Genomic DNA, 26,731 nt, shown 5'->3' with positions numbered 1-26,731 from the left:
CATAAATAAATAAATAAATAAATACAAATGAAAATACTGGTGTTAGTCCTCCCATTTTCTGGGATGGAAGGAATAAAGAGAAAGGAAATAGGACACCTTCCAGACAGAGAGGGAGAGGGGTGGGAGGAAGCAGAAGCGAGCGGGGAAGGGTGGGAGGGGAGAGAAGAGGAAGGGGTGGGGGTGAGGGGTTCGTAGGAACTGCTGTGTGAGACGCTTCTCAGACCCAAGCGTCAGCGATATTTTCAGCACAGAACAATCGTGGTTTCCACATTCACTAAAACTAAACGCAAAAGTCTCTTTCTTCACAACTTCCAAGGCAGGGTCCTACTATATTCCTTTTTTTGGAAAATTTAGGAATTTGTGGTTAGATGTTCTGAAGCAGGAAAGTGAAATGGTGGATTCCTTACAAGTTGCGTCTGTAATTACGAGCTTATCTTTGCATTTTGCAAAAGAGACAGTTTACCTTTATTTTGAAACATTCCAAGATCTTTAAAAGATATGGAACTTCATAGCCTTTCTCAAAAGAATAGTAAATTATCCTTCATTTCCTAAGTCTGTGTTTACTAGATCTGGAAATTCAGTACGATTTGCCAGAGTACCTGGACTAATGTTTCTTCTGTACATGATGCACGCTGGCTGGCGAGGTGGAGTGGACGTACTGGGGGAAAAAGTACATTAATTTTTAGCAAGTCCCTAACTCAAATTTTGAAAACTAAAATGGGGATGACATAGAGCTCAGGGTAAATAACCTGGTTTAAGCAACAGAAAACCAAACAACAACAACAAGAACAGGAACAACATTTAGGAATGGAATTAAAAACCTCAGCATTACCTTTCGGTATCTTCACATAAAATGGGTGAATGTACCTGCTCTCTATACCTCTGTTTTTTTTGTTTTGTTTTTTTAATTTTTAAAAGCTTTTATGAGGTCAGAAAGAATGCATACAAACTGAGGGTTTGCTGTGCGGCTTCCTGGAAATCTGCTTTCTACAGTGTGTGTTCACTTTTCCCTTGTCTCTGTAGCTTTCATTTCATGCATATGCATACACTTTGTAATCGGACACACAGCTCTCCGGTTTGGTTTTGTTTTTTCCTATACTTGCTTCTCTGGGTGTATTTAGAAGTAAAAGAGAGTATCAGTTTTGAGGTGAAGCTTCTCCAGAATCCATTGTTACACTAATGTGGATGAAGAGTCAACTTTGTTTAGAGAAACTTATCAAACCTGGTGAAGGTTTCTCTGGGTTGCTGTAAGACCCCTGCGTATGTGTGTTTATGTAGCTCTTTGAGGCTTTTACCACTTGTGTCCAAATTGTGAAGGCGTGTTTATCAGCAGCGTGGTGCACTCCGTGAAAATAGTTTAATTCTAATTGGTAACCCCATTTCTTAGGATGGGCAGGCTGTGGTAATCACTTTAACTTTGACAGAGTAAAACCACGTAGGGAGAGCTGTAACTACAGAAACCCCAAGAGCATCTTCTACGTTAGATACTATCTAAAGAAAATCAATATTACATTAAGTAGTGTTAAATCATGTATGCTGTGGGAAAGCACTTTGCTTGTCCATTTAATTAATAGTAAATTCAATAAAACAGCAAATCTCTCGAGAGTTGGTTACTGCAAAGTAATACAAAAGATGAACATGCTCACCGGGTGATTTTCGTATTTTGCTTAATCTGAAGGATGCATTTAAGCAGTATTTTGTTATGAACAGTAATGCCTCGAGGTACCCATACCTGTATGTAAATTACAGTGCCCCCACCCACTGTGCCTGTCTTCCTCACTGGGAGAGCTGGGCTGGGCCTTCCCACCTGGGGTCCGGGTGCTGCTGACGGCATGGCCCCGCTGGTTCTGTCTCAGGCCACTGGGTGGGCTGCACAGAAGTGCGGTGCCTGTCGGTGGGTGTGGCGCTGATCGTTGCACACTGGCTGGTGCGGTGGGTGAGTGGGAAGAAGTGTCCAGAGACCCCTTTGGGTCTTTTTTTCCCCCACAGCACTGGGGATTGAACCTAGAGCCTTTCACCCTGATCTACGTACCCACCCACCCCCCTTTTTTTAACATTTTCATTTTGAGATAGGGCTTCACTAAATTGTCCAGGCTGGATTTGGGCATGCACCAGAAGCTTGAATTTCTTTCCTTTTATTAAATCTCCACACCACAGCACTGGGCCTGGTTATATTAGAAAAATATTATTAAGGCAGCCAAAAGCTCAATATTGACTCCTTCATAAGTAGAGATGAAATTTCAACTCTTACGATGATTTCTTTTTTCTAACCAGTATGTTTTCTGTTAAGGTTTTTCATAGAAGTACAAAATATGAAGGATCTTGAAGATTGTGCAGAGCAGCCCTTAGACTTGGGAGAATTGTAAAACCTATGGTACTGTTCAACCAAGTAAAAAATTTTAAGATTCAAGACCTTGTAAGCTTGTAGAAACTGTCCATTCCTGGTGTCTGCCATATTGAATTCCTTCTACAGGGCACTGGCAGCCTCTAGAGGTAATCAGGATGGATGGCTGTTTTTATCAAGGACTAACCTGACTTGGTTCCAACAGTGGGAGAAGACAGAAAGCACTGTGGGTGAAGGTGGTTTGAGCACAGCAGACTTGTACAGTGAAGGCAGTCAGAGCACCGTGAGTCTAGATCTCAGGGTCAGCCCTCAGGACCACAGTGCTCTGTGTGTGTCCTACACACCTCACGCACATGTTATGAACCAAATGCTGTTTAAAAAGCTGTGCTGCAGCCGGGCTGAGTGGCATGTATTGGTAATCACGGCACTTGGGAGCCTGAGGCAAGAGGATGGCAATTTTGAGTCAAGCCCAGGTAATTTAGCAAAATCCTGTTTCAAAAAACAAAAGGGCTGGGGCTGTAGCTCAGTGCAAAGGAAGGGCCTAGGTTGAATTCCCAGGGCACACACACCTACACACACACACACGAATAATGCTGGACGGACCAAGTAAAAGTGTAGCTTGTGCCTTTTATTGTGGGAACTTTTATATAAAACATTTTTGTGCTTTAGTGAGTAACGTAGGACACCGGGGGATTTTGGCACGTCCAGGCTCATTAGCCAGGCTGTAAGAACAAAGAATATTTACAGGCTAATGTATTAGATTTTATTTTTAATTTATTAGACACAGAGACATCATTTCTAAAATATGTCTTTAATTTCTAAAACATTGCTCCACACAGTGATGCCCTTATATTTTCATACACTTAGCAACTTAGCATCCTGGTGCCGACCTTGACACTGTTTGGCGAGGGCGGCATGAACAGAAGGTGCTGTGCCTTCCCTGTTGCTCACCCAGCGTTCGTCCACAGCTGCCCTCCTCTGGGAGGTGTTTCTGCTCCTCAGCCCTGTGTTCCCCTTTTTGGCTTCAGGCATCCTCTCCACATGCCATTTGTTTGTTTGTCCTTTCTTAAGATGAAGTGGTGTGGTGGCGCACGCCTGTAGTCCCAGCACTCGGGAGGCTGAGGCAGGAGGATCGCTGAGTTTGAGACCAGCCTGGGCTACATAGTGAGTTCCAGGTCAGTCTCACTACATAGTGAGACCCTGTCTAAAAAAACAAAACAAAACAAACAAACAAACAAAAAGACGTACTGATGAGCAGTAGCCCCCGGAGGTTTGCTTCTTATACCCTTACAGTCTTGATGTGTGTGGTGGGGGAGTGAGGGACGCTCCACCCGAAGGTTTCCTCTGCCGTCTGTCCAGGGAGCTTGGACTTGAGCCCTGACCCGCACCTCGGGTTACTGCAGGCCGCCCACGTGGCCGTGCCCTCACCCCTCTCCCCTCTCTGCAGAACCTGGATGCCCTGCATGACCACCTCGCCACCATCTACCCAGGCATGCGCGCACCTTCCTTTAGGTGCACGGACGCGGAAAAGGGCAAAGGGCTCATTCTGCACTACTACTCGGAGAGAGAGGGGCTGCAGGACATCGTCATTGGGATCATCAAGACAGTGGCTCAGCAGATACACGGCACGGAAATAGACATGAAGGTGAGGATCGGGGAGGGGGACAACGCGGGACGGTCGGGATAGGAACAGACACTGAATTCACCTGCAGCGATGGCTGCTAGTGCCCATCTCTAGAAAAGTGTGTGTGTGCGTGCGTGCAGATACATGCCTGTGTATCTGTGTGCGGAACAGTGGGGACAGCAGCAGAATTCTATATTTGTCCTTGGAATGCATCATACAGGAATTTTTTCCTTGTGGAAGCAGATTTTTCTTTCTAATTATGCATTGCCTAAGGGCAGGAAGAAATTTGGTTTGCATTCCCTGTGAGCACACACCAGCTGGGGGGCAGAGACCCAGCTGTGGTGTTCAGTGTGCAAGATATCTGGTCACACACGAAGAAAATGCAAAAATAGGTGTTAGTTTGCAGTTTTCCCTCTGGAGTTGTTTGTGTCTGTTCTGACACAGAGGTCTGGTCATCCGGAAGTTGGGTGCGGTGCGCTCACTCTCTCCCTCTTCCTCTTCCTGTCTCCCTCCCTCCCACCCTCCAACCCTCCCTCCCCTCCCTCTCTTTTTTTTAAATCCAGTTACTTTGGTGAGAGAAGCCAGGTCTGATACTGTACTTTAAAAACTGTGCTACTATTGATAGTACAGTTCTTTATTGATTGATACTATAGCTAATTTTCTTAGGTACTAACAGAAAAACACAAGAATTGCTGTTGTTTTCTCCTGCCGACTCATGCTGCCTCTCCCTGTAGGTTGCTTTTCTGTATGCTCACATATTTTGCCCCACCGGCCATTTGCAATAGCTGTGAGCTTGAACCAAACTGGAATCAGGAAGAAGTACCCTAATTTGGTTGTCTTTCTTTATGGGAAATCTCATAGGCAGTACTTTCTCAGCTCTCATAGTTGTATTCTAACTCAGGTGGGAGCCCAGAACGCAAAACTTGCAACATTTAGAGTAATTAGGAAAATACCTCATATTTAATCTCATCGTGCCAGTTAGATTTTATTGTTTCCTTTTTTTGAGAGTCGGTGTGGCACTTCTTGCGTGGGACTTGGAGGTTTGCATGTGTGCAACTCAAGCACAAAACAGCCACGGGGGGACTGTGTTTAACTTGCAGTAGCCAAACTCTCAGATGTGTAAAGGTTAAAATCATGGGTAAAGTTTGAAATCTGTGCGTGGATAGGAATCACACTGGAATTCACTCAAAAATAACATTGCCCTTTCTTTCCCATCTCTTGATCTCAACCCCAAACTAACGCAGCTTCTATCCCGAGGGAACCTACTCAGGGCTGTGAACAGCATCTGTCTGCTGCTGGGTTTGGTCTTCCTTTAGCTGAGATGAGCAGGATGCCAGCACACAGAAGCCTCAGAAAGAAACGCAGATGAGGACGCTGGAGACCGCATTTGCCTTGGTTACTGCAGAGAGTGATGGGGTTCACACACTCTGCAAAGTTCAAGTTTTTACTTAATTACATGGTTCTGTTTATGCAGTATTTACTATCTTTAGAGTCTTTCAGAGATTCAGTGCAGACTTGGAAGTATTTGTATTTTATAAATAACTTTTATATATTCAAGTTTTTAAACAAATAGTTTAACATCTTTAGATATTAGATCAAATTCATGAATTTAATGGGTCCAGAAATACCAGACAACTGGAATGACATAAGAAATATTAAATCACGACCAAAAATACTTTATCACTGAGAGGTTAGAATAGATCACAAATGCAGTTTTTTTCCTAATTGGATAAAGAAATCAAATAACCAATAACTTTAAGGTACATACATTTTAGTTCTAGTTCAGTATAGCAGAACATTGAAATTAGGCCTGAAGTGTAAGACTGACCATTTTCTTCTGCCCACGAGTTAGGCAAATCAACATCAAGGGAGCGAAATTTTCAAATGATGCACAGGAATATCAGTATCTACCCAGTATAGTAAAATTGGTCCGATAGTGCAGCAGTTACAGTAGTGATGCCTTAATTTTTTTTTTTCTGGTACTGAGGATTGAACTTGGGACCTTGCGCTTGTGAGGCAGGTGACGGCAGCACCAAGAGCTAAATCCCTGGCTCTGTGATGTCTTAATTTTGACATGAAAGGATATATCTGAAAAAATATGTGCAATGATATCCAGGTTTGTGATTGTGCAAGTGTCCGAAGATGCTACAGCGAACTCGAATGAACACAAATGACAACATTTTGTCATTTACCTGTGGCTTTCATTTGCCCCAGCCAGGTTCCACTCGGATCTGCCTGGGCTGAGGCAGACACTTTTCCCTTTGTAAGGGTCTCGTTGCTTACAGTTCCTTAAGAGAGAATATTTTCTAGACTGTAATAATACATCAGACTGTGAGTAATACTTTAGGAATGTAATCATTTCTTTAAGTTACAGAGCTATGCTTGCAATCGTGATTACCTCTTTAGAATAAACTCCTGGAGTGAATGGAAACATACGGTATATAATTTTAAGGGCTTTTTATGAAAATCATCAGTGTATCCTTCAGGGAGATGAGAGAGCCCCCTGTCTATGCTATCTCGGATGCCTCTTTTTTCAGGATCCCCTCCAGTCTGGAATTGCAATTGTTACACTCGCACATTCGTCCTTTTCCACTGCTGGGACCAAACACCTGATACGTACGGTTTAAAGGAGGAAGGATTTATTTCCCCCAGGATTGAAGTTTCAGCCCGTGGACTCTGGCCCCAAGGCAGAAGCATCATCACAGCTGAAAGTAGAGAGACAGAAAGGGAACGCGTGAGACAGAGAAGAGGCAGGGACAGAAATGCTGCCTCCCTCCCCCTCCCAGCAGCCCCTGCTCGGCCCCTGGGAACGGTGCGTGGCCAGGGAGCCCTCAGTGGGTTGATCTGCCCATCAGTGTCCCTTTCCCCACCTTCCAAAGCCCCGCCTCTGGCCACTGGACACCAGGGCGATCAGGGGGGTCATTTCAGACATAGGCAGTGGCCACCTGCCCACTGATGAGGAACAGTTATCATTGCATGTTTGAAAATACATGTCTCTACCTTGTAAACTCCCACTGTCCTTGAATACCATGTTATCACGTTAGGTAGTGTTACCTTCTGTGGCTGGTAAACAGCTGTGCCTAGGGAGGGGCGCTAGCCCAGCAGAACTAGGGGCAGTTATCTCCTGATTCTACCAAGGAAGACACGAGGCAGCCGGGGAATGTACATCAGGTGGGCATTTTACTGGGGATGATTATCCAGTGTCCAGTTTCTCGGGTCGCTGTCTTGAAATATCTTTCTATTTCAGATGGGTATGGATTTACATATGTATCAAATTTTTGCTTTAGTATTTGCATTTTGTTTGAATATTTAAAACTGTGGCCTAGATGCAGTTCTCATCATCAGTCTCTTACACTGAGCTATTGAGTCTGAACTGAAATGCAGTCTTTTCCGCCTTTGCCATCCAGGTTATTCAGCAAAGAAATGAAGAATGTGATCATACTCAATTTTTAATTGAAGAGAAAGAGTCAAAAGAAGAGGATTTTTATGAAGACCTTGATAGATTTGAAGAAAATGGTACCCAGGAATCCCGCATCAGCCCCTATACCTTCTGCAAAGCTTTTCCTTTCCACATAATATTCGACCGCGACCTGGTGGTCACTCAGTGCGGCAATGCCATCTACAGAGTGCTGCCCCAGGTGAGGACGTGCGGCGCTCACGTTAGCCTCTGCTCGTGTATCAGGTAGCACACGGGCCGTGCCCTGCGTGGCTGAGCGCAGCGTATTGAGCGTGCTGCAGCTTCCCTCGGGTGTGTCTGCCCCTGCCGTGGTCACTCACAGCGAAGCAGGACACCGTGCAGAAGTGCTGTGCTTATTTTAATGAGAAAGGGGGGACTTGCTAGCAGGCAGCGGTCACTTTCTCGCTGTTGAGTAAATATCTGTTGTAGCTTTACCTTCTGAAAACAGCTTGCAAAATTGACTACTGCCATTTTTAGGGAAAAGGAAAGAATTTGAAAACACTGACGCAAAAGCAACTGTCATATTGTTTAGTAGAGAAAGTATCAGAGGACAGCAGTTGGGGTGATGGTGTGAACGTGTCCCTGACATGTGTCCAGAGGTGCAGGACTTCCTGTTTGTAACAAGGAAACCTTGTCACCGCCCCATGGGGGAAGGCAGAAGACTAATCTGGAAGCAGAAGAGCGGTGTGTGCCACCTCCTCCAGTCCCTCGTCCTGTGACCCCGAGTGTCCCTCGGCCTGTGTCCCCTCTGCTCCCACCTCTGGAGGGATCCCGTGAGGGGCTCACTCTCATGCCACATCTCTCATAAGCAGTCAGTGAATGCTACTTATTTTGTTAGTATCAGCCCTGTTTGGATAACTTTAAGAAAGCGTTGTAGGTATTTTTTTGTTTGTTTGGTTTTGGTTTTTTTGAGACAGGGTCTCACTATGTAGTTGAGACTGACCTGGAACTCACTATATAGTCGAGTCTGGTCTCAAACTCACAGCGATGCACCTGCCTCAGCCTCCTGAGTGCTGGGATTACAGGCATGTGCCCAGCTTGTTGTAGGTATTTTTAACATTTAATCTGATTTTAAGCCATAGGCATTTAACACATCATGGCACATTTCAGAAGACATATTTTCATCCCTTGTCCTTAACATTCTCACTTGCATCTACTAGTATCCAAGTACCAGTTGTCTGAATCTTAGCAGATTTCCCGTTTGATGTCCACTTAGTCACTGAGCTGTGTTTGAGTCCACAGTCCAGGTAAGTTTCTTACCTTTGTTTTAACTCAGGAAGTGTCCTTTGCTCTTTATCTGCACTGCAGCTCCAGCCCGGGAATTGCAGCCTCCTGTCTGTCTTCTCTCTGGTCCGTCCTCATATTGATATTAGTTTCCATGGGATCCTTTCACACATCAATACGGTGTTCGTCTTGAGAAGCAAGGTAATCAAACTCTTACTTCATTCCATGGTGTTACCATTCTGAAGTGGTCAGGAGGAAAATCATCTACCGTTACCTGTGTGAGATGGCGAAATTAAAAGGAATTGAAAGCCAAGCCCCTGTGGCCTGGAGAGCAGGCTGCTGACTTAGGATTTTGCTGGAAAACATGCAACTGCATGAGCTGATCGCAGTGAACAAACCTAACTTTTAGGTGTCCTGCTGGGAAAGCACCATGTCCCATAATAAAACCACCCTCTTTCCCCGGTATGGTGCACTGTCTTATTTTAGGAATTAGAAAAACAAAGGTTTTTTTTAACCTCACCCAAAGCCAGTGATTAATTCTTTCTTAAATTGTTTATTATTCTTCATGCCATTTTTGTAGGAAAACAAGTGATAAAATATTCACACTAATTTGATAGTATCCAGATCTGTTTGTGTCCTCAGTGGGTTAATTCGAGTATCATTTCATCTTTCCACACCTCTACCTGTGCATGTTTTTCTACTTGAGACTGACTGTTCTCAGCTGCTGTGTGAATACAGCATTGGCTTGTTTTATCCTTTGGTACTCTGTTTCCCCAAAACAGTTCTCCTGCTCAGTGGTCACTCTGGAAGGCAGGAGAGGCCAGGATAGGCTGATGGGGCTGGAAGTTCTGACCTCTAGTTTCCAAGACTGATTATTTTCTAGCTAGGTCTAACTACCAGGGAAAGCATGTCCATCCGTGAATATCGGGGTAAACCGGATTCACAAAAACCGGTTAAATAAGTGTGTGAACAGTGTCTGCTGCCCTTCTGCATTCCAAGGCGAGGTCCTGGCCAGCTTCTGTGCTGACGGCCTCCCTGCCAGACCCACGCACTTCCTCTGCCCCGTGGTCGGGGTGAGATGAGCTGTGAGCGTCCCCCTGCTGATGAGTGGCCGGCCGGGCAGGGCCAGGCAGAGTTCATGGTTTTGTCCTTGTGTCTTATCTCCTCAAGGAAGGATTGTTGGACGTAGAGACGCTAGAATGTGAGGACGAACTGACAGGGACGGAGATCAGCTGCTTACGTCTCAAGGGTCAGATGATCTACTTACCCGAGGCAGACAGCATACTGTTCCTGTGTTCCCCGAGGTAATAACCTGGGCTAATGATGGCTGTTGTGAGGACCCATCTGTACTTCATAGGCTGTCCGTCGTTCTCATTTTTAATTTTTGATAAAAATGTATTAATTGGCATATTAATGTGTTCAGCGTGATATTGCAGTGCGTGTGTACAGCATGAACTGGTAAAGTGCAGCCTCCCTTTTCCAGGGAAACTTTATTCCTTCGTATATAGGAGCGGTTGGAGTCTCCTACCCCTGTTATCTAATTCTCTGTAGCAAGCATGACCTTACTGAATACTTGCTAATAAAATCAGAAGCGGCCTACTTTATATGCCACATCAAAATCTACTTCTGAAATGTTTATGCCATCAGATCACGGATAGTTAATCCGCAGTTAACTAGTGCTCTACGTTTGTGTCTTCAGAAGTATCACGTAAATACACCTCTGAAATGGTAGTACAAATGCATGGGTATGTTGGGCTCCAAGAAAGTAGTTTTTCTATGCTGTGGCAGTAAGAACTATGAAAGTGCTCCATTTCTAGCTCTGAGATTCTTTATATCAAAAATATTTAATTACTTTAACAAGATAACACTCCTTGAAATATATTACTAAATTGAAATATATTAAAATTTGTTGTTTGTAATAAAGATAATAGGGGAGCAAGACTATGAGTTTGTGTTTTTCCACACTGAGAAATAGTTTTACCTGAAGGATGCACAAAAATTCAGCAGATAAAAAACTTTATCTAAATTTTCTTTAGAACAAAAAGAAACCAAAGGACTTGTAATTTGGTGACACTTTGTGCGTTTTAACTGTGCAGCCAAAGTCTGTGCTCGTTGTCCAGGGTCCACTTGAGAAATCCTGTTTCGGTGAGCTGTCGGTTAAATATTCATTTCATCTCTGCCTTGTTTTCTTTCCATGGAAAGGTGCTGTGTTCACAGCTGAAAGAAAAAGTCGAATGGTGTGAAGGAATACGTAACAACTGTAAACTAGATAAGACTGTATTAACCAGCAATCATTAACTACATTACATATGAATTAAATATGGTTTAATGTTAACGTGACTATATGTACTACATAAAAGTGAAAAAGGGGCAAAATTAGCAAATATAAAACTTCTAAATATTAACAACCCACACTGATCTTTCAGTATTTTGTCTCCGATCAATGAGCATTTTCTTCTCCTGCCTCTCTCCAGGTTGAGAGTCTATAAAATTAGTTTGCAGGTAGGGACAGTTCCCACTCAAGGAGAAAAAAGGCTTTCCTGGAGACAACAGCAGACCATTTGGAATGTGTTTAACTGCAGGAATTGGTCCTGGGTAAGGACTCACAGATTGTCCTATGAGACTGGCTCATGTGTGTAGAAAGATTTCAGATTAAAGCAATTTTACTCATAAAACAATTTTTGGATGATTAATTTAAGAAAAAATTGTTACTAGTTCATTAAAATTGTACTTTAGAACAATTAAAAGTTACGATTTGTTTTATAATTCAGTATGAATATTTATAGCTGTTCACTTCCATTTTGAGTTTATAATCTGCCCAGTGGCAGATCTTAGGCATTGCTTGGCAAGCAATCTGGTATCTTTCCAGATGGGTTTATTTCTGCAAGAGGGCTTAAATTCTCATTTTAACAAAATCAAAAGAAACCGTCTGAGGTTTCAATAAATCCCTAGTGAAATCATAACCCGATTTTTCTATTTAGAGAAATTATTATCTGAGTAACTGGAAATAGTTACTTTGTATGTAAATAACTCAAACTAGTATCTTTAAGACATTTTAACCCATGAGTAAAATATTTTAAAAGCAATGAACTTTTTACTTACCAGATCTTCACTGAATGAATAAACACTTTCGGTGCTCCAAAAATGACTTAAACTTGAAAGAGGCATAGAATTCATCAAGGTCAAATAATGATTCAGAAAAATGGGAAAAACTAATCAAAGAAAATGAGAGTAGCAGAAGCAAGAGCTAGGAGTAAGAATAACACAGAAGTAGGTGCCAGAAAGGCTTTTAAGCACATCAACTGCATGTTGAAGATGTACTAAATCTTGCAGACTTGTAAACATTGTGGCCATGGGAAAAGCAGCCAGTGACAAGATTGATAGAAACCATGGGCAAAAGTGAACTAGTTTCTCAAAAGAAGTGATTACTGCTTAGAAGAAAGTATAGATACTTCTTCCTCTTTCTGTAAAGAGAAATGTGATTATGTGATCAACAGTAGCCTCATATTAAGGATCTGGGAAGATTTCACAGAGCAGCTTTCGACCTCAGCTTTCTGAAAAGATAGACAGATCCAAAACATACAGCGTGGCAAAAATGTATCTCAGGTTTGCTGCTGTGAGGGAGTATTAGGTACGTGAGAAACAAAGCCGCCTTAGGAATTCAGGGGCCTGTAGTTTTCTCCCCTCTGGCCGGTCATGGGGCCGCAGCCTGACCTGCCCGTCCTCTGTGTCACAGCGTCATGAACCTGGACGACCTGACCAGGAGAGGCCTGTACCTGAGCGACATCCCGCTGCACGATGCCACCCGCGACCTGGTTCTTCTGGGCGAGCAGTTCAGGGAGGAATACAAACTCACACAGGAACTGGAGATCCTCACGGACAGGCTGCAGCTCACGCTGAGAGCCTTGGAAGATGAAAAGAAGAAGACAGACACGTAAGAGTGCGGCTGAGGAGGGCTGAGGAGGGCGGGAGTTTTACCGGTGATGCGTTCTACCCTGCTGGAGTTCAGAGGGATCGTCAGACTGGGCAGGCACGGGCCTTGCTGTGTCTCTGTAGGGGTGGACAGAGCCTTCCCCTTTTTATCCATTCATCCGTTCAGGGTTTGCTAATTGACCCCAGGACCTCCTGCACGCTAGGGACGTGTCCTGTCACTGACCCACGTCTTCAGCCGTACTGTGGTATTGGAAAGAAACCGTGCATAAGGAAATAAAACCAGTCTTCGTCGTAGGGGAAATACGTATTCTGGGCTTAGAAGCCAGGTAAAAGATGAGATGTCGGAGTATCCGTGAAAAGCACGAGAGTGATTCCGACATAGGAAGCCCAGGTCTTCACTCACGCATGCAGTGGATACTCAGCATCCCTGCTGACCAGCTGAGGAGGGTCACACTGAGCACTGTACTTAGGTTTTAAGACATTATTTTATGATTCTGATTGTATTGTCATCTGCAGTGACAGTAATACGTTTGTGGTGACAAAACTAGTAAAAATATAAAAACCTAAAACTGTTCTTTTGATATGAATGATAACCTAAATTATGAAAAATGGACAAATAATGTTAAAGAAAATACATCCCTTTGAAGTTATAGTTTTAAATTAATATCCACCATGCGTATTACTTTGCTTTGCTTATGCATATTAATTAAGAGATTAGGCCCCTCATGTTTACTAGAGCCTTTACCCAGGTTCTGTGTTGTTAACATTTATAAATAGGGGCTGAATTGTCAGAGAATTGAGCCCGTCTGCCTCGGTTCATATCGTAACACTCACTCCCCCTCCAGACTGGTGACCGCCTCGCTTCTGTTCCTCTCTGGCACTGAAACGCGCGGAGCTGCCCGCGCACGGAGGCTCTGCACACAAGGGACACAGCAGTTAAACTTAGTCTCATGGTTGGGGTCGAGGGTGCCAGTGTACATACAGGTCTTTGTCCACAGCTTCTTATCGGTTCGCCTTGGCCTTTGTGCCATGAAGCTGAACACTGTGTTTGGTTCCTTTGAGGCCACTTTATTTCCCTCCCGGTCCTCAGCTGCACCCAGTTCAGTCTATCCATGTATTTTGCAAATTGCAGCAAGTGTATAGGGCAGACAACATAAAATCTCCCTCTTCTTGAAAAACAACTCAAAGTATATATTTTACTGGCATGTGGTACAGTTCCATCCATGTACAGGTACGTTTTTTATGGAGCTTGCAAGCCCACACTTAGAACTACGGTTCAAAGTCATAACGGGTTGGAAGTTTGAGTTTCTCAGTATCCTGTCTGCCCGTTATATTAGATAACTCCCCGAGTTTCATTTTTTGTTTTGTGACTCAGCATTTTCTAGTATCTGCATTTTTAGTTGTGTTATTCAGCCTTCTATTACTGTAACACTTACGTAAGAAAATCAGCTTAAAAGGAAGAAGGTGAACTTCGGCTTGCAGCTCCGGAGAGCTCAGTTCATGGTCCCTTGGTTCTGTTGCCTTTGTGCTTGCAGCAGCAGCGTGTATCAGGGTGGGACCCCACTGCAGAGGAGGCTTCTGAGAAGCCAGCAAGAGGGCAAGAGATCAGCTTCCAAATCCCCCACAAGTGCGTGCACCCCTCACCTACGTAACCTGTTTCTATGAGGTCCCATTGTTTCCCATCAGCACCACAGGGCAGGAGCATTCAGGGGATGTTTAAGGTCCAAACTGTAGCAGCAGAAAGCAGTTAACTAACTAACTGGTACTCTAAAGAGTGCTCATTTGAAGTGTAACAAATATCCATATATTCATATTCTATTGAAAAAAGTACTCATTTCCCCTTTCATCAGCATAAGCAGGGTATTGACTTCTCTCCCTACACCAGGAGTCCCAAGCTGAGCACTGTTGGGACTGGGTGTGTGGTTCGTCTTTAGTATGAGCTGCTGATAAGTTCTCAGCTCAGCACCCTTCCTTCCTGTTTTCCCAACGTGGGTTTGACTTTCTGAATCTGTACTATTTAGAATTATTGTGCTCCAAGAATCCTCAGTTTTTGAGAATTAGACTTATTTTTTACAAATATTTGATTTCAGGATGATTTCATTGTGTCATGTACTATTGATTTTATTTAAAGCTAATTGGTTCTGTTCACCTTTAATCGTCAAATGTAGCCTTAATATTTTACAGTGTGTTCTCTGCTTAGAAATTAAAAATAAGTGATAGGAAATGCCATTGGGACTGGGGAAAAAATTGAGCTCTGTACTCCATTCTGTATATGTAAGCTTCGTTCTTTGAATTTAGGGAAGAGCTCATTTATTGCTGATTCTTTTGTGTTAAGATAGTTGCCTGTAGTTTCAGCTTCTTTCCTCAGTCCATCCGCTCTCCTCCTCCGCCTGTGTGCTGACCGACTGCTTGTGCACTTAGCACACCAGCGCCATAATCTCAGTATTTCGTACAGGGAGAAAATCCCTTCTTGTCGGGAGCAATCCCTGCTCCTTGTGGCCAGTCCCTCCCACGGAGGAGGAGGTCTGACGTCACCACCGCGAAGTCACGGAACAGCTCCTGGGGACTGAGCTGCCGCTGCTCTGCTCACTCAGCACTGTGGTGCTGACAGTGAACTCTGAATGTCCTGACCAAAGAGTCAGCATAGAGGGCTGCAAACAACAAATGGGAGTGTCTCATCGTTAGTCTTTGTTGTGTCTGTCATCGTTAGTCCTTTGTTTGCTGCTTGTTTGATTGGCGTATTTTGCTTTGGATTGAATTGGCTTGGGTTTGTGATTTTATGATTATAACGAAAATGATTTCAGTGCCCCCCCATGAGTGCTAATTTTATAAGGTCCCCTACCAGAACCCAGAGTGAATGGTCTTGACTCTCTGTGAGAGGCCCACAGAAGCACTTTGGCAGTATCTCGAGCATTTCTGTTTTTCTTTTTTTCCTCATTGAGTTTATTGGTACACTCTAGGTATACAGCACAGTCACGTTCATCATTGGGATCTTGTACCTTTCCATGACAGGTCTTGGTTCTCATTTTTCCCCCTGTCCCTGCCCTCCCTTCAGCCCCTCCTCCTCTCCCCATGTACAAACACTTCATTTCCATTTTTCATTTTCTCACATTTTCTCCTTTCCCTTATTACCCTTCCCCTACCCGTCCCACCTTCCCTACACCTTTACCCTTTTCCTCCCATCCTCTAGCATTTCTGACAGCGCCTTTCTCCAATCCCGACAGATTGCTGTACTCCGTCCTCCCTCCCTCTGTTGCCAACGAGCTGAGACACAAGCGTCCCGTGCCTGCCAAAAGGTACGACAACGTGACCATCCTCTTCAGTGGCATCGTGGGCTTCAACGCTTTCTGCAGCAAGCATGCGTCTGGAGAGGGGGCCATGAGAATCGTAAAGCTTCTCAACGACCTGTACACCAGGTTTGACACTCTGACGGACTCCCGGAAGAACCCGTTCGTCTATAAGGCAAGTCCTCCCCAGAGTGCAGGCTTCGGCACCGCCCCTCCGGAAGCCCCATCAGCCGCTGGGGCTGTGGCCGCCAGCCTGGTACAGTGGGTGCCAAGGTGTCACTTTGGTCACTTTCTGAACCGTTAGCTCCCGTCACCGCCTTCCTTTCCTTGTAACCAAAATGAATGTTTCGTGGAGCCGCTGACTCCCGAGTTAGGTGAACACTCGGCAGCCCGTTTGTACCCCGGTGAGCTCCACTGCGGCTGCTGCTGTGCAGTGGAAACACAGCACTCAGCCCAGTGCCTGACAAGAGACGCACTCTCCGAGATTCACGCATGCTTTGTGCTGTGGCGAAGTCACAGAGCTTGAGAGGGGTCCTGGGACTCAGTTTTGCTTTTAGATAACATTAGCGTGGAGATAAACATTCATAAGGCATTTCTTTCCTTGGTTTCAAATGGAAACAAATATGATAATGCAAAAATTGAAGCAGGGGATATTGCTTTATAAAGGCAAGAATGTTAACTAAACCACCTCCAGCCCCTGGGCGATGCACCTTCAGGAGGACTATTTATTTTATAGCCATTTTCCAAGACACAGTGGGGCACTTGGTGAGCATGTGAGAGTCGTCATTAATGTCCGTGAGAAAGCACTGGGCTGCAGGCTTAGCTCTTGTGCCTTCAGACCATCCCTGTCTTATCATGAAATCGCGTAAATATTTATTCCACTGGTGGGAAACTGCTTACTAGAGGAAAAGTAATTCTGTGTCTGAAGGGACCATCATCAGAGACCCTTAGCGCAAAGTGTGTAAATTCCAAATAATTACCGATGTTCATCTTGTTAGAGTTTCACGTCAGGGTTGTAAGAAAACTGAGAGGGAGGGGGCTTTAAAGTTGCTGAGAATTTTCTGTTAGAGTAGCCAGAGGCCGTCACGCTCGTGTGAGCTGCAAGCATCTTCTTGTACCACCAGGTGGAGACCGTGGGCGACAAGTACATGACGGTCAGTGGCCTGCCGGAGCCCTGTGTCCACCACGCGCGCTCCATCTGCCACCTGGCCCTGGACATGATGGAGATCGCCGGGCAGGTGCAGGTGGATGGCGAGTCGGTGCAGGTGAGTGGACGGCTGGCTCGCACTCCTGATTGGACAGCCTTCCGTGCCCACCAGGAAGGGCAGCCTGTTGTGTTACTGCTTCCAGACACGAGATGTGTTCCTTCTCCCTTTCCTGTGTGCAGTCTGTTCCACATACCGAAAGTCACGAGGATGAGGTGTTTTTTAATCCCTTCTGCTTTTTGTTTATAATTCTTTTTCCTTTGCCCCCACAAGTCGCCTGATTCACGTCCTTAGAAACCCTCATGTTTCTTTTGAGACACAGTGTTTCTCTCAGGAGACATCTGGAGTTGTCTCTAATGTCTTCTGAGCTCTTACAGAGAAGCCTTATGTTTTTATGTCATAATTCCACCTTATTCTGTAATGTAGAGTACACCAAATTTTGTGTGTGTGTGTGTGTGTGTGTGAAAGAGGAGAGAGAGAGAGAGAGAGGGAGAGAGAGAGAGAATAAGGTCATTAAAGCCATGCTGTGGTTCCTGCAGATAACAATCGGGATCCACACAGGGGAGGTGGTGACAGGCGTCATTGGTCAGCGAATGCCACGCTACTGTCTCTTTGGAAACACCGTCAACCTGACCAGCAGAACAGAAACCACAGGAGAGAAGGGCAAGATCAATGTGTCTGAATACACGTACAGGTGAGGGAGCGTCCTGCTGCTTCCTGCCTGGCCGGCCGTGTGTCCCCCCGTGGCTCTGCTCTGTGATCTCCTTACGCAGGCTGAACCGTTACCTGCTTAGCTCCCAACTCCCAGTTATGTTTGCTTTTCATTTGAGAAGATTGTATCATGGTTTCCACTCTGGGCCAGCGGGAATTTCCGAGGTTGCCATGTTGCTGACTCTGAGTGAAACTTGGAGACAGCTTGAGTTGAGTACTCTCGCTCTCGCTTGAGTTCTCTAGCTTGAGTGATTGTTCCTCCAGATACCCTCTGTGTCCTCTCCTTAGATGTCTGATGTCTCCGGAGAACGCAGATCCCCAGTTCCATCTGGAGCACAGAGGCCCGGTGTCCATGAAGGGCAAGAAAGAGCCAATGCAAGTGTGGTTCCTCTCCAGGAAAAACACAGGGGCAGAGGTAGGAGCGGCCAGGGCCTCGTCCTGCCTTAAGCCTGGGTGTGAGATTGGGAGCAACCATGGCAAATCCTTTCATTTGAAGGGAACTCCTGAGGGTGAGGCAATGGAAGTGACTGGGCATCACTGAGCCTGGCAAAGCAATAAAACCTTTAGAGGATGTTGTGCACTGCCAGTTTGTCCTTTTATGAGATTACAGCCAGATCCCTAGGCTGAGAAGGCTGTGCTTCTGTTCTTCCTCTCATGTCGCTCCAGTAGGGCCGGGGTCAGTGGCCAGAGAACGGGCGGTGCGACCACTGTTAGCCCCAGGTAAAGACTGTGTCTTCTTTCTCGGCCGTGAAGGTTTAGAGCCTTGTAAGAGCCACGGTATCTCCTTGTGGGTGTCTCGGATTTCTTACAATCTAAGTCCCCCATGGGTTTCTTGAGGAGTTTGAATGACATAATCTGCCAGGTTCTGAATCACTCCTTGGGGATTTGGGGTGCTGGAGTGTGATGCTTCTGCTGCATCCAGAACCCAGGCCTCGAGCACCCTGTGTCCCAGCCTGGTCCTCACAGTGAAGTTGTCCACACAGGTCGGACCGGGCCTGTCCTACTCAGTGCCATTTCGTTTCCCCATTGATGTCCTGGCTCTTCAGGCGGTGAGATCACTTACCATATTTTTCATGTGTAGGTGTACACTTTCTAAAAATGCTTTCATAAAAGGATGTAGTGAGTTCTAGTGGAAACTGAATGCCATCTTTGTAAACATCTGTCTTCTTCCATCTGTTCAGGCTTTAAATCACAACCCTTGAAGTTGGCATGAGTGTGGATGTTCTTAGGAACCGAACTCCTGCATCTCAGTGTTGGTTACTGTAGTTGTGTGGCCTGAAGGATAATTTCACCCTGACTTGTGGTGGGAGTGGATAATAGACAATTACAGATGGGAAGGCAGGCCCCGTTCTTAAAAGGAACAGTACTCACGACAAGTTTTCCTACTCTGAAGCAATATCCCGTTCTTCTGTCTTCTGAAGGAAACAAGTCAGGAGGAGAACTGAATCTTGGATTGCAGCCTGGGGCAGCTCCTTGCTGTCTCCCGAAGGTGCCACAACCAGGAGCTCTTCCTCCCTCACTGTCCTCTCCAGTCCCCACACTTCCTAGATGGATCTCCTACTGTCTGCTGCTTTACATTAGCTCTGCTTTTGATTATTCCTGTGGCTTGAGTAGATTATCTGACGGGCTTTGAGTATGGGTGTTGTGAACTTCTGTGTCTTAAAATCTACTACGAGTATCAACCAACCTGGTGATCAGCTAGTAGTAGGCACCCAATAAATATTTGTTGAAGTAATTAAAATATTTGTTGAATTAAGTGAACCTGAACCGTACTTGGCAGGACACACGTGGTTTACCACATGTGTTTAATATTCCCTATATATGCTTGTATGTATATTTTAATGGCTATAGCATAGAACAAAACTTTTATCATGTCAGTGAGTATCATTGTAGAAATCATTTTCTAAAGAACTGAATTCTAAGTTTTAAGGGAAAATGAAATTTATTTTCAAACTTCTGAAGAGTTAATATTACCATGCTAAGAAAAGAGTGACTATTTTGAAGTATGCTAATTTCCTTTTGGAAACGTAGAATATATCCATTTCTGTCTGAGAGTATTTGGTTGCTGATTCAAATCCCATGGCAGTTGGAGTTCCTCGGGCAAGCTGCCATTTGTCCCATATCGCTAGGGTGATTACCTTATCCACGTGCAGCTGTTATGGAAAGACACACCGTTTCACAGCAAACGGTTATGGTAGCTTGGGCCACCCGATAGGGCCCCTGACCATATCCAAGAGTAAAGCTGGAAATACGCCACTCCGGTATTGCATCTGGAGCCATTTTTCCTGGCTTTTATTTCTAGAAATCAACTTCTTAGCTTAGAAAAATGTGATTTTATCTAGGGCATCACATTCAGAAAGCTAGTTTAATTTCAGTGTAGAATGCATTCCTGTTGGGATTATTGGCCTGTTGTTCTAAAAATGTCTCGGTAATTTATTGATATCTATCTTTATAAAATACAGTGCATATGCTTTTGTGTAAAGATGCTTGTCTTTAAATTGAGTCCATTATATCAACCTATCTATATATCAGTGTATGTATAAATGTTCCATGTTAATGTGTAAAAGAATCTGCAATAAATTATTTTTTCCACTTGCCTCTAGACAATTTTTACTCTACTAAAATGTTAACATTATCAATTTTAATTTCATTAGTGTTATATTTTATAGATGTTTCAAAATTTTACCTATTCTGAACTTTTTTAAACTTTAATTTTGATTTGCTGATATCTGTAGCTACATCTATTTATCTATCTATCTATCTTCAATTGTGAGTAACTTGTTCTGCAAGTATTCCACAAGAATAAATCTTGACAGGTGAACAATGTCTTACAATATGAGTAGTATATAATGCTACATCCACATGACTGCAGGTGCCCCTTCTCCCCATCTCTGCAGAATTCTGAGTGAATTCGTCCCAACTGTAAGAGGTTAATGCACAGAACCTCATGTGCAGAGGTGGAGGAGAAAAAGGTAGAGGAATCTCTCACTTCCCGTGAGATTAGGAAATGTGTAAAATGTGGGAAACAGTGCACGGTTTTCTAAAAAAGCAGCACCTGAATAAGGCTGTAGCAATGTGAGAAGTGAATATTTGCAGAAATGTAACATTTCAACCCTCAAAAGTAGGCAAATCAGTGTCATTGGAACGCTCCCTGTTAAACCTACCCTATCACAACACTTACAGTTTCTTAAGCCTTTCTCCTTAGATATTCCGTGAACCCATCATGAAGTGGGCACTTGATAAGTATCTGTTGAGTGAAAAAATAGAGGAAGCAGTTCAAAGTAGAGAGGCTAGGAAGTAGATGTGAAGGTAATGAGGGAGACTTTCAAAGTGCCATTATTAAATGCGCTCGGAGGAAGTCCTGTGGCTGATGTCACGGGCTGAGTTAGTGGGAAAAGAGCAGCCTGGTGGTGGGGTGCGGAGCTGCTCTACGTCGTGTATGGGCCAGCGGTAAGGCAGCGACCGGGTGGGGGACTAAAAATTAAAAGTGCTTAAGAACTGATGGGCTAAAGGAGGTGAAGAGAGAGGAAGAAGCAAGCAGAGGCTTCTGGTTTGGACAGGGGATGATGAGAGTACCATTAAACGGTGCTGCGTAGGAAGGGGACCGGGGTTATGGGAAAGGTAAAATTACTAGGTTTGGGCTTGAAGTCCTTGTGAATGCATCTAAAAGAGGAAGCGAAGTGCTCTAGTCCCCAGGTAGCAGAGTCAACTGACTTTCCAAACGGCCAGTTAAAGCTTTTTCGCTACAGTAAAGTCACCTGACTTCTGTAACCTGGTTCTCTTATTGTAGAGATGGCACAGAAACCAGTAATATAGGAGGCTGGTAGATGTACTTAACACATGGAATGATCTGTTCTTTTGGGAATACTAGGAAGGAAGTCTGAAAAATAGATTTTGCAAATCGTTGATAACAGATCTTGTCAAAGTTAAATCATGATCACACATACCATGAAAAAAGTAACAAACACATTTTTAATTTTGCTGAATCTTGAAACAAACCCAGTGAAAATCAAAAAGGGGCAGCGGGTATAGCTCAGTGGCAGAATGCTTGGCTCGCATGCCTCAGCATAACAATCAAAACAATAAAAATTACCAAAAAATTTAAACCAAATGTTACGAAAAAGCAGTTTACCAGCTTGATATCAAGAGGTATGTACATGTCTTTAAACCTTATAATTGAATGTGCACATACATTTGTATATCAGAACTAATTTTCATTTTAGTTTATTTAAATCTGTGGTTGATTCAGCAGATGGTCATGTTCTCTTCATCATTGAAGAAATAATTTTCCTCTTTTGCTGTCCTTGCTAATGGCTATTAAAACCTCCAGAGGGCAGCAGAGGATGCTGTTTACAACTGAAGTTCAGAAAAAAGAAGTGCAGAACAGATTTTCTCACCGGAAAGTTCCCCTTCTGTCTTACCACGTGATGTCACTTCCTGTGTGTCAGCTTGAATTCATTCCTACTCTCCCACAGTTTCAAAAGAAGGACATGGAAATGGTGATTTCTACCCACTAAGGTCACTTGTGTAGCATCCAATCTATTCACACATATCTTATTCAGAAATGGCAACCAAGTATTTACTGCTAAGTCTGTAGGAAGCTGTAGAAATTTGCTAAAACAAGCAATTTATGATAGAAGTAATCGTACAATGTTATAATAACTAAGTTACATGTGGCTCATGTAAAAAGGTATGGAACATACATGTTTATTTACAAGAGTGTATTTTAAAACCCCTTTAATTTGCATTAATAAAAACATTTGTGATTTTTCTTTGTAACTTCTATCATATCTATAGTGAAGATGAACAAATTAAAATGCAAGCTCAAGAGCCTATACCAAATTATGCCAAGAACATCCTGTGATCTTCAGTTAATTTACTAGGACTCAATTTAATAATTTTTAAAAACCAGCTAATATTTAAAATAATATCAAAATTCCATAATTTATTTTGCTAAACCTGTGAGAGCACTAAAAATGCCATGATTTGGGTTGGGCTTTTTGGAATAAAATCTAAAGTTTAGCAGTCTAGGAACAGTGGGTACATTACAGAATGACTCCAACGCTAACTCCTAAGAAATTAATCTAAAGCAAATGCCTGGTGAAGACTTTTGTCTTCAAGTGAAATGAGAAGGACTGGACACAGGTTCTTGTGAGTGAGCTCCTGGTGCAAATCTACGCTGTGATAGTTGCCTAGTTACATTAGCCCCGTTAAGATTCTTTAGTGACGGGCTGTGTGTTTGACTCCCTAAGACGGGGAGAAGATGTATCTTCACCCGGTTCCCATCCTGCGGTTCACTCTCCTCTAGTTCCGCTGGCCTCAGATGGGGCTCCAGCACTTAACGTCTGCCGTTTGAATAGAAAGGTAGTTCTTAAAAATTAAAGATAGGAAGTGTCAGTGTTATGTGTAGGCTGGCTTTTGTTATTGTTAATAAAATTTATTGCCCGTTTTTTAAAATGTTGGCCGCAGTTGCCTACCAAATAGTTTTGGATCATTCAGAGTTATGTGCAAGTAAAACATTAACACACCTTTCTTAAAAGTCCATAAATACTTTCATTTTTGTGGTTCTGCATCCCATGAATACACCTCACAAGTGTCTGTAATGATAATCGTACAGCTCTGAACAACCAGACTACCTAAATCATCTAACATTGTAATTACTGATAGCTTTGAATATATCAGCACAAATAACTGAACTGAAGAGATTTCCTTTATTTGTGTTTAAAAATCATTACAGTCAGTGTGGCTGAAGAGGCTACTGCACCCCATATTCCTGGGGTGATCAGGAATCTGGATGGGAGTGAGCAGCTTGCGCTAGGAGAGTCTTCGTGCCCCAATCTGGGGTGAAGGGAGAGCTGGATTCTTAGGAATGCACAGCTCCCAGCTCAGGGCCAGAGGGAGCTGAGAGGCCAGGCATAGAGAGCAGGGCTCAGGGAGGTAGAGACGGCAAAGCCTTGGGGTGCAGTCTCCACTTTCAGGGTGTAGTGGTGTTCTGGGGAGCTTTCCTCTGAGGGTCTCACACCCTCCGCTGTGACTATAGAAGAGCATATTAAACAGAGGTGCGGTGCGTTGACATATTAGGATAACTGTTTTCTCTCTAAAGTGCAATACACCTAAGTCTACATAGAAAACTACAAGGGTGGTCATCATCAGCAGAGCCTTACAGAAATGAGATGTAAGACACACACTGACATGTAACTGTTGCACTTAAAAGACTGCCAGTAGCCACATTTCAAAAAGTAGAAAGAGCTAGTGAAATTAATTTTATACTCGTTTTAATTTAGCCCAGTATAATCAAACCTAGCACTTTAAGTGTACAGCCCACTTCAAATGGCTTTTTACAGTCTTTATTTCATCCCAGGTCTCTGACATTTAGCATGCACTGTATATTTGCAGCACATTGAAATGCACACCAGGCGCAATTCAGGAGCCCCGTGGTCAGTGACTGGACTCTGTTTGGATCTTTTGCACATAACAACGTCATCATGACTACTGTTTGTTTTCCTTCCACTTGACAAGCAAATTGAATCAACTTTGCTTTTATAAAAAGGGGAGAAGAAAAGTGCTAGATAACTGAAAGAGAAAGTGGTCACTGGATAAAGAAATCCTACTCACACGTTTATACTTTTTACCTTACTTGCTAGTTCTGAACGGAGTAGTATTTATTTTGAACTTTAACACGAAGTGCTACAACATGATAAAAACTATGGTAAGAGGATTCATGAAGAAAACATGAATTCCGTAAGGCAGACTTGCAGCCGAGGAAATTGGACATTTTCATAAGTTGTTAACTTTAGCAACTTAGTGTTTTGAGATGATGAAAGATTTCACATTTTCATTTGACAAGTCCTTTGCAACTTTTTAATGAAGAGCAATTATATAGCATTAAATGACATCTATTATCTTTTGATGAAATTAAGGCTTTTTATAAAGATCTAGTTCATCATTCAATTACCACCTACCTTATATTTCTTCTTCCATTTGCAATGCTGTTAAGAGTCTGTTCTTTTTCTGTCACTACTACCTACCCCTTCTGCACTTGTCAGGAATATGCCAGAAGTGTTAACTGAAGAAGGGTCACTGAAAGGTCATCTTTCACCAGATCTGCACACTCGGGTACACATAAGCAGCTTTTGTGTGACTTGTGATATACAAAGCATTCCAGAACTATAGGAGACCTTTTTAAAAAATTTATTAAGTTTATTGGTGCATTTTAGGTATACAACATGACATTCATTTTTGGGAATTTGTACCTGTATATGATATCACTTTTTTTTTAACTTATTTTTGGTACTGGGGATGAACTTGGGACCTTGGGCTTGCAAGGCAGGTGGTGGCGCCACTGAGCTCACCCCCAGCCCTACATGATATATCTTAGTTATTTTTTTCACCATTCCCCTGCTCTCCCTTAACTGTAGGAAATCGTTAGTCTTCAGAGGAAGCGAATGCCCTTCCTTTTGGGCCATATCTCATTACTTCGTTTCCCTGTGAATTTATTGATATGTGTTCCTGATTCGTGAATATGGCTTGTTGTATTTCTAGACTCCTAAATCTCTTTTACAATAGTTTTTTTTTTAAGTGTTAACACTATAGTAAAATTTATAGAACTCCTTTTCAAAATGTATGTTTCTTTCAACATTGTACCTCATGGTGACTAGGTGATAATCCAACCTGACCAGCATGGGGAGTGAAATGGCGAACAGAGCCCCTCACTACCGCCCCTCACGAAAGTGCAGCCCAGTAGCACGGCTGCCTGCCAGCCAGATGCCAGCCACTCTGCCCCTGGGCCAGCCTTGTTTCGAGTCTGTTGCCTGTCCTTGGCCCGCGTATCTGCCTCTCACACAGAAACTTTATCTCCAACATTTCACTCATGAGAGAACCAGAGCACATGCAGTTCGGGTGCCTTGAGGCAAAAATCAAATGGAGAAGAAGTAGTCAAACTGGCATCGTTAGACGGGATCTTGGCAATCACAGCCGGTGTTTCCAGCCAGCGTGCTCCGAAGACTCCCGAGTTAGAAACAGCCAGGCTGTGGTGATTGGTGGTCTAGTGACAGGGAGGCGAACCCACAGCACGAGGGCTGCAGCTGGCTGCTTCTTTCCACTGAAAGCTCTAAAAGGTTCACCGTCACCGATGGGTGTTTTAATACGATGACTGTGGTTCATGTGACAAAGGCAAGTGGGCAAAGTGTTTGAAAAACGTATGGCCCGTGGTTTTGCCCAAAAGCTTATGATAACACCTCCGTTTTCTGCACCGTGTCTCCACACACTGGCATTTAACCTTAATTTTAGGAGTGCTTGACCAAGGGGGTGGTTTTCTACTTGCTTTTTCTTTCTTGGATTTCTAACGAGTTCTCCCTGAAACAAAGAAGTTGTCCTGATTTCCCAATTTAATGTAAGGCTGTGCTACCATAGTACTAGGATAGACCACCATTGCTGTTCCTCAACGTTCATCGGGCTGGGAGGCAGGCCGTGTGAGAGACTGAACACCCTTGACACAGCAGCCAGTAGAGAGCGATGGTTTGGATGTTTGGGCACCCTTTCTCCAAGTACCCAGGACCAGCCAAGGGTGGGGGAATGATTTGTGCACAGTTTGTGAACCCTTTCTGTTTTCCACCTGTTTTTTGTTTTCTTTATGCGAATTGTGGATTGATTTATCGGAACAACCTTCCTTTCAAATACACATGCACATCCATTGCTCATGTCAGGGTGCAGTTCTTAACAGAGTCATTGAAAATCTGAAAGATGGGATCAGAAAGAGTTGCAGCATACCGAAAAGCTTAAGATGAAAAATTCTTCTCTTCAAGTCTCTAAATTTCTGTTTGTCTTCAATCACTTGGAAACTACCGACTCCAAAGGAATTCTCAGTGGGGAATCCTCCTTCCAATGAGTCCGGTGACCCGTGTGTGCACCTCTGTGTGTGTGTGTGTGTGTGTGTGTGTGTGCGTG

The 26,731-nt window shown here is 43.7% G+C and overlaps 1 protein-coding gene across 2 annotated transcripts in view; it reads left to right on the top strand.

Annotated features, from left to right (window-relative positions):
- Positions 1–19,349, top strand: part of Gucy1b1 (guanylate cyclase 1 soluble subunit beta 1) — a 29,116-nt gene extending 9,767 nt beyond the window's left edge. Inside the window, exons 3-12 of one of the 2 annotated variants that reach the window (XM_010627978.2) lie at positions 3,792–3,989; positions 7,376–7,606; positions 8,734–8,850; positions 9,820–9,953; positions 12,386–12,583; positions 15,807–16,044; positions 16,994–17,134; positions 17,614–17,768; positions 18,074–18,200; positions 19,207–19,349. In XM_010627978.2, the coding sequence (XP_010626280.1) occupies positions 3,792–3,989; positions 7,376–7,606; positions 8,734–8,850; positions 9,820–9,953; positions 12,386–12,583; positions 15,807–16,044; positions 16,994–17,134; positions 17,614–17,768; positions 18,074–18,200; positions 19,207–19,230 (1,563 nt within the window). In that variant the 3' untranslated portion in view covers positions 19,231–19,349. Of the gene's footprint in view, positions 1–3,791; positions 3,990–7,375; positions 7,607–8,733; positions 8,851–9,819; positions 9,954–12,385; positions 12,584–15,806; positions 16,045–16,993; positions 17,135–17,613; positions 17,769–18,073; positions 18,201–18,966 lie in introns of both variants that reach the window. The other variant, XM_010627977.2, reaches the window with a different exon arrangement.
- The last annotated feature ends 7,382 nt before the right edge of the window (positions 19,350–26,731 follow it).

This window comes from Fukomys damarensis, unplaced genomic scaffold (genome assembly GCF_012274545.1).
Source record: "Fukomys damarensis isolate Sample0158 unplaced genomic scaffold, DMR_v1.0_HiC HiC_scaffold_38, whole genome shotgun sequence".
NCBI lineage: Eukaryota > Metazoa > Chordata > Mammalia > Rodentia > Bathyergidae > Fukomys > Fukomys damarensis.
Note: the sequence above shows the minus strand (reverse complement) of the source record. Positions and strands in the feature narration are given on the sequence as shown.